At 33.6% G+C, this 1602-nt stretch overlaps 1 protein-coding gene across 1 annotated transcript; it reads right to left on the reverse strand.

Annotated features, from left to right (window-relative positions):
* Positions 1–37: 37 nt before the first annotated feature.
* On the reverse strand, positions 38–1319 carry LOC120500644 (kinase D-interacting substrate of 220 kDa-like; the record flags this gene model as incomplete). The annotated part of the gene is made up of 3 exons (XM_039705787.1): positions 38–160; positions 328–571; positions 1179–1319. Coding segments are annotated over 3 exons (508 nt in total), but the record flags the coding sequence as incomplete, so codon positions are not given.
* Positions 1320–1602: the final 283 nt, after the last annotated feature.

The following is a 1602-nucleotide window of genomic DNA, read 5'->3' on the forward strand; positions in this document are numbered from 1 at the left end:
AAAGAAAAAAAAACCAGAAAAGAAAAAAAGGTTTTACCAGTATCTCTATTTAGTCTAAAAATCCTTCTCACCCGCCTGTTGAGCGCAGTTTTGCTACCAAGCTTGGTCATGTCTCCAAGACTGTTCTGAGAAACCCTCCTGTCAACCTCTTCATGCAATCCTACGGAAAAGAAAATAAAGGCAGGCATTTTCTCCAGCCATATACATTTGACTAACCTATGAAAATAATACTAATGATCTGTCAATTATTTAAACAATTTCTTCCAAAACACAGATTTTGGATCATTGATTTTGTAATGCTCCTATCACCCTCATGCAGAACCTTACCTGCATTATCTGCATAAGGAATATCCCCATTGGTTGTTGAAGCTACCATCAGTTTTTTTGCATTACTAAGCCCTCGGCTGTTCAGAAAAACAGGCAAATGGACAATATTTCTCATGTAATCATGGCCATTTATGTTTGAATCCCGTAGAACACTGTTCAGATTCTGGTTAATTGCCTTTATAATGATGTGTGGGTCACTTGCAAAAATCGCAATGAATGGGCCTTTTGAAAACAAGACTCGCACCTGTAAAAAAGTACACCTTGTTAGTAACAGCTAACTGCAGCTGCAGATCATTGATCATTTGGCTCAACAGTTTATATTCATTCTGTTCAAGGAATAAACCTGAGAGGCCAAGAGATGTAGGGAGATGTCAGCTTCTTCTATATGAGATATCTAACATTAGGAACTTATCCACAGCTAAAAATAAGCTCAACAATTTAACAGCAGAATTTACAGTGGAAGTCATCACCAAGGACGTATCATGAAGTGATGTTCCAGCTCCCTGCAAATATTTAGCATTTAAGTATTTTTCATCTAAAGTACTTTAATGGTAAAAATATGAAAAACTCTCCAAACATTTTAAGTTTGTGTCAACAGAATAATTATTTTCCATGGTTTATATTTGATTGTTTCAAACTTTTTCAAAAGTACTAACATGCAATTTAAATTTCAACTTTTAAAACCCATCACTCTCAGCATTAAAGTTACACCAATGTACACAAATATTAATTACCACAACATAGCTTTCTTTCTACAGAAAACACACAATAACTGTATGTATCTGAGCTCATTTGTGGAAGAGATCATACACATAATCCAGACGTTATCTTTATAAAATGATCCAACTCACAGTATCAAGCATCTGTAAAACTTTGTCCTGTTCACAAGCATCCAGTCCATCAATAATCACAACAAGCCTTGTCTGATTCTGAGTAAAGCTGTCAATGGTTTTTGCCATTTTGGCCATCAGTTCCACTTCACATTTCAAAACCTATAAAAACAAAAAAACCCAAAAACCCCAAAAAACAAAGAATGACATGTCTATAATACTTAAAACTGATAAAAAGATATATATTTGCTTTTGCAGACTGCTATTTGTCCCAAAAATACTTCAGTAAGATTACAAGAATAAATTTACAAATACTCTAAGTGAAAAGTCCTAAAATGTCACTTCCAACATATTAATTTCCTATTTGAACAAAAATGTACAGCAGAAACATATATTCCACTTTGATATAACAAACTATTCTTATTTAAAATCCATTACAATGTTA

This window comes from Passer montanus, unplaced genomic scaffold, assembly GCF_014805655.1.
Source record: "Passer montanus isolate IOZ18808 unplaced genomic scaffold, ASM1480565v1 scaffold1845, whole genome shotgun sequence".
Lineage (NCBI taxonomy): Eukaryota > Metazoa > Chordata > Aves > Passeriformes > Passeridae > Passer > Passer montanus.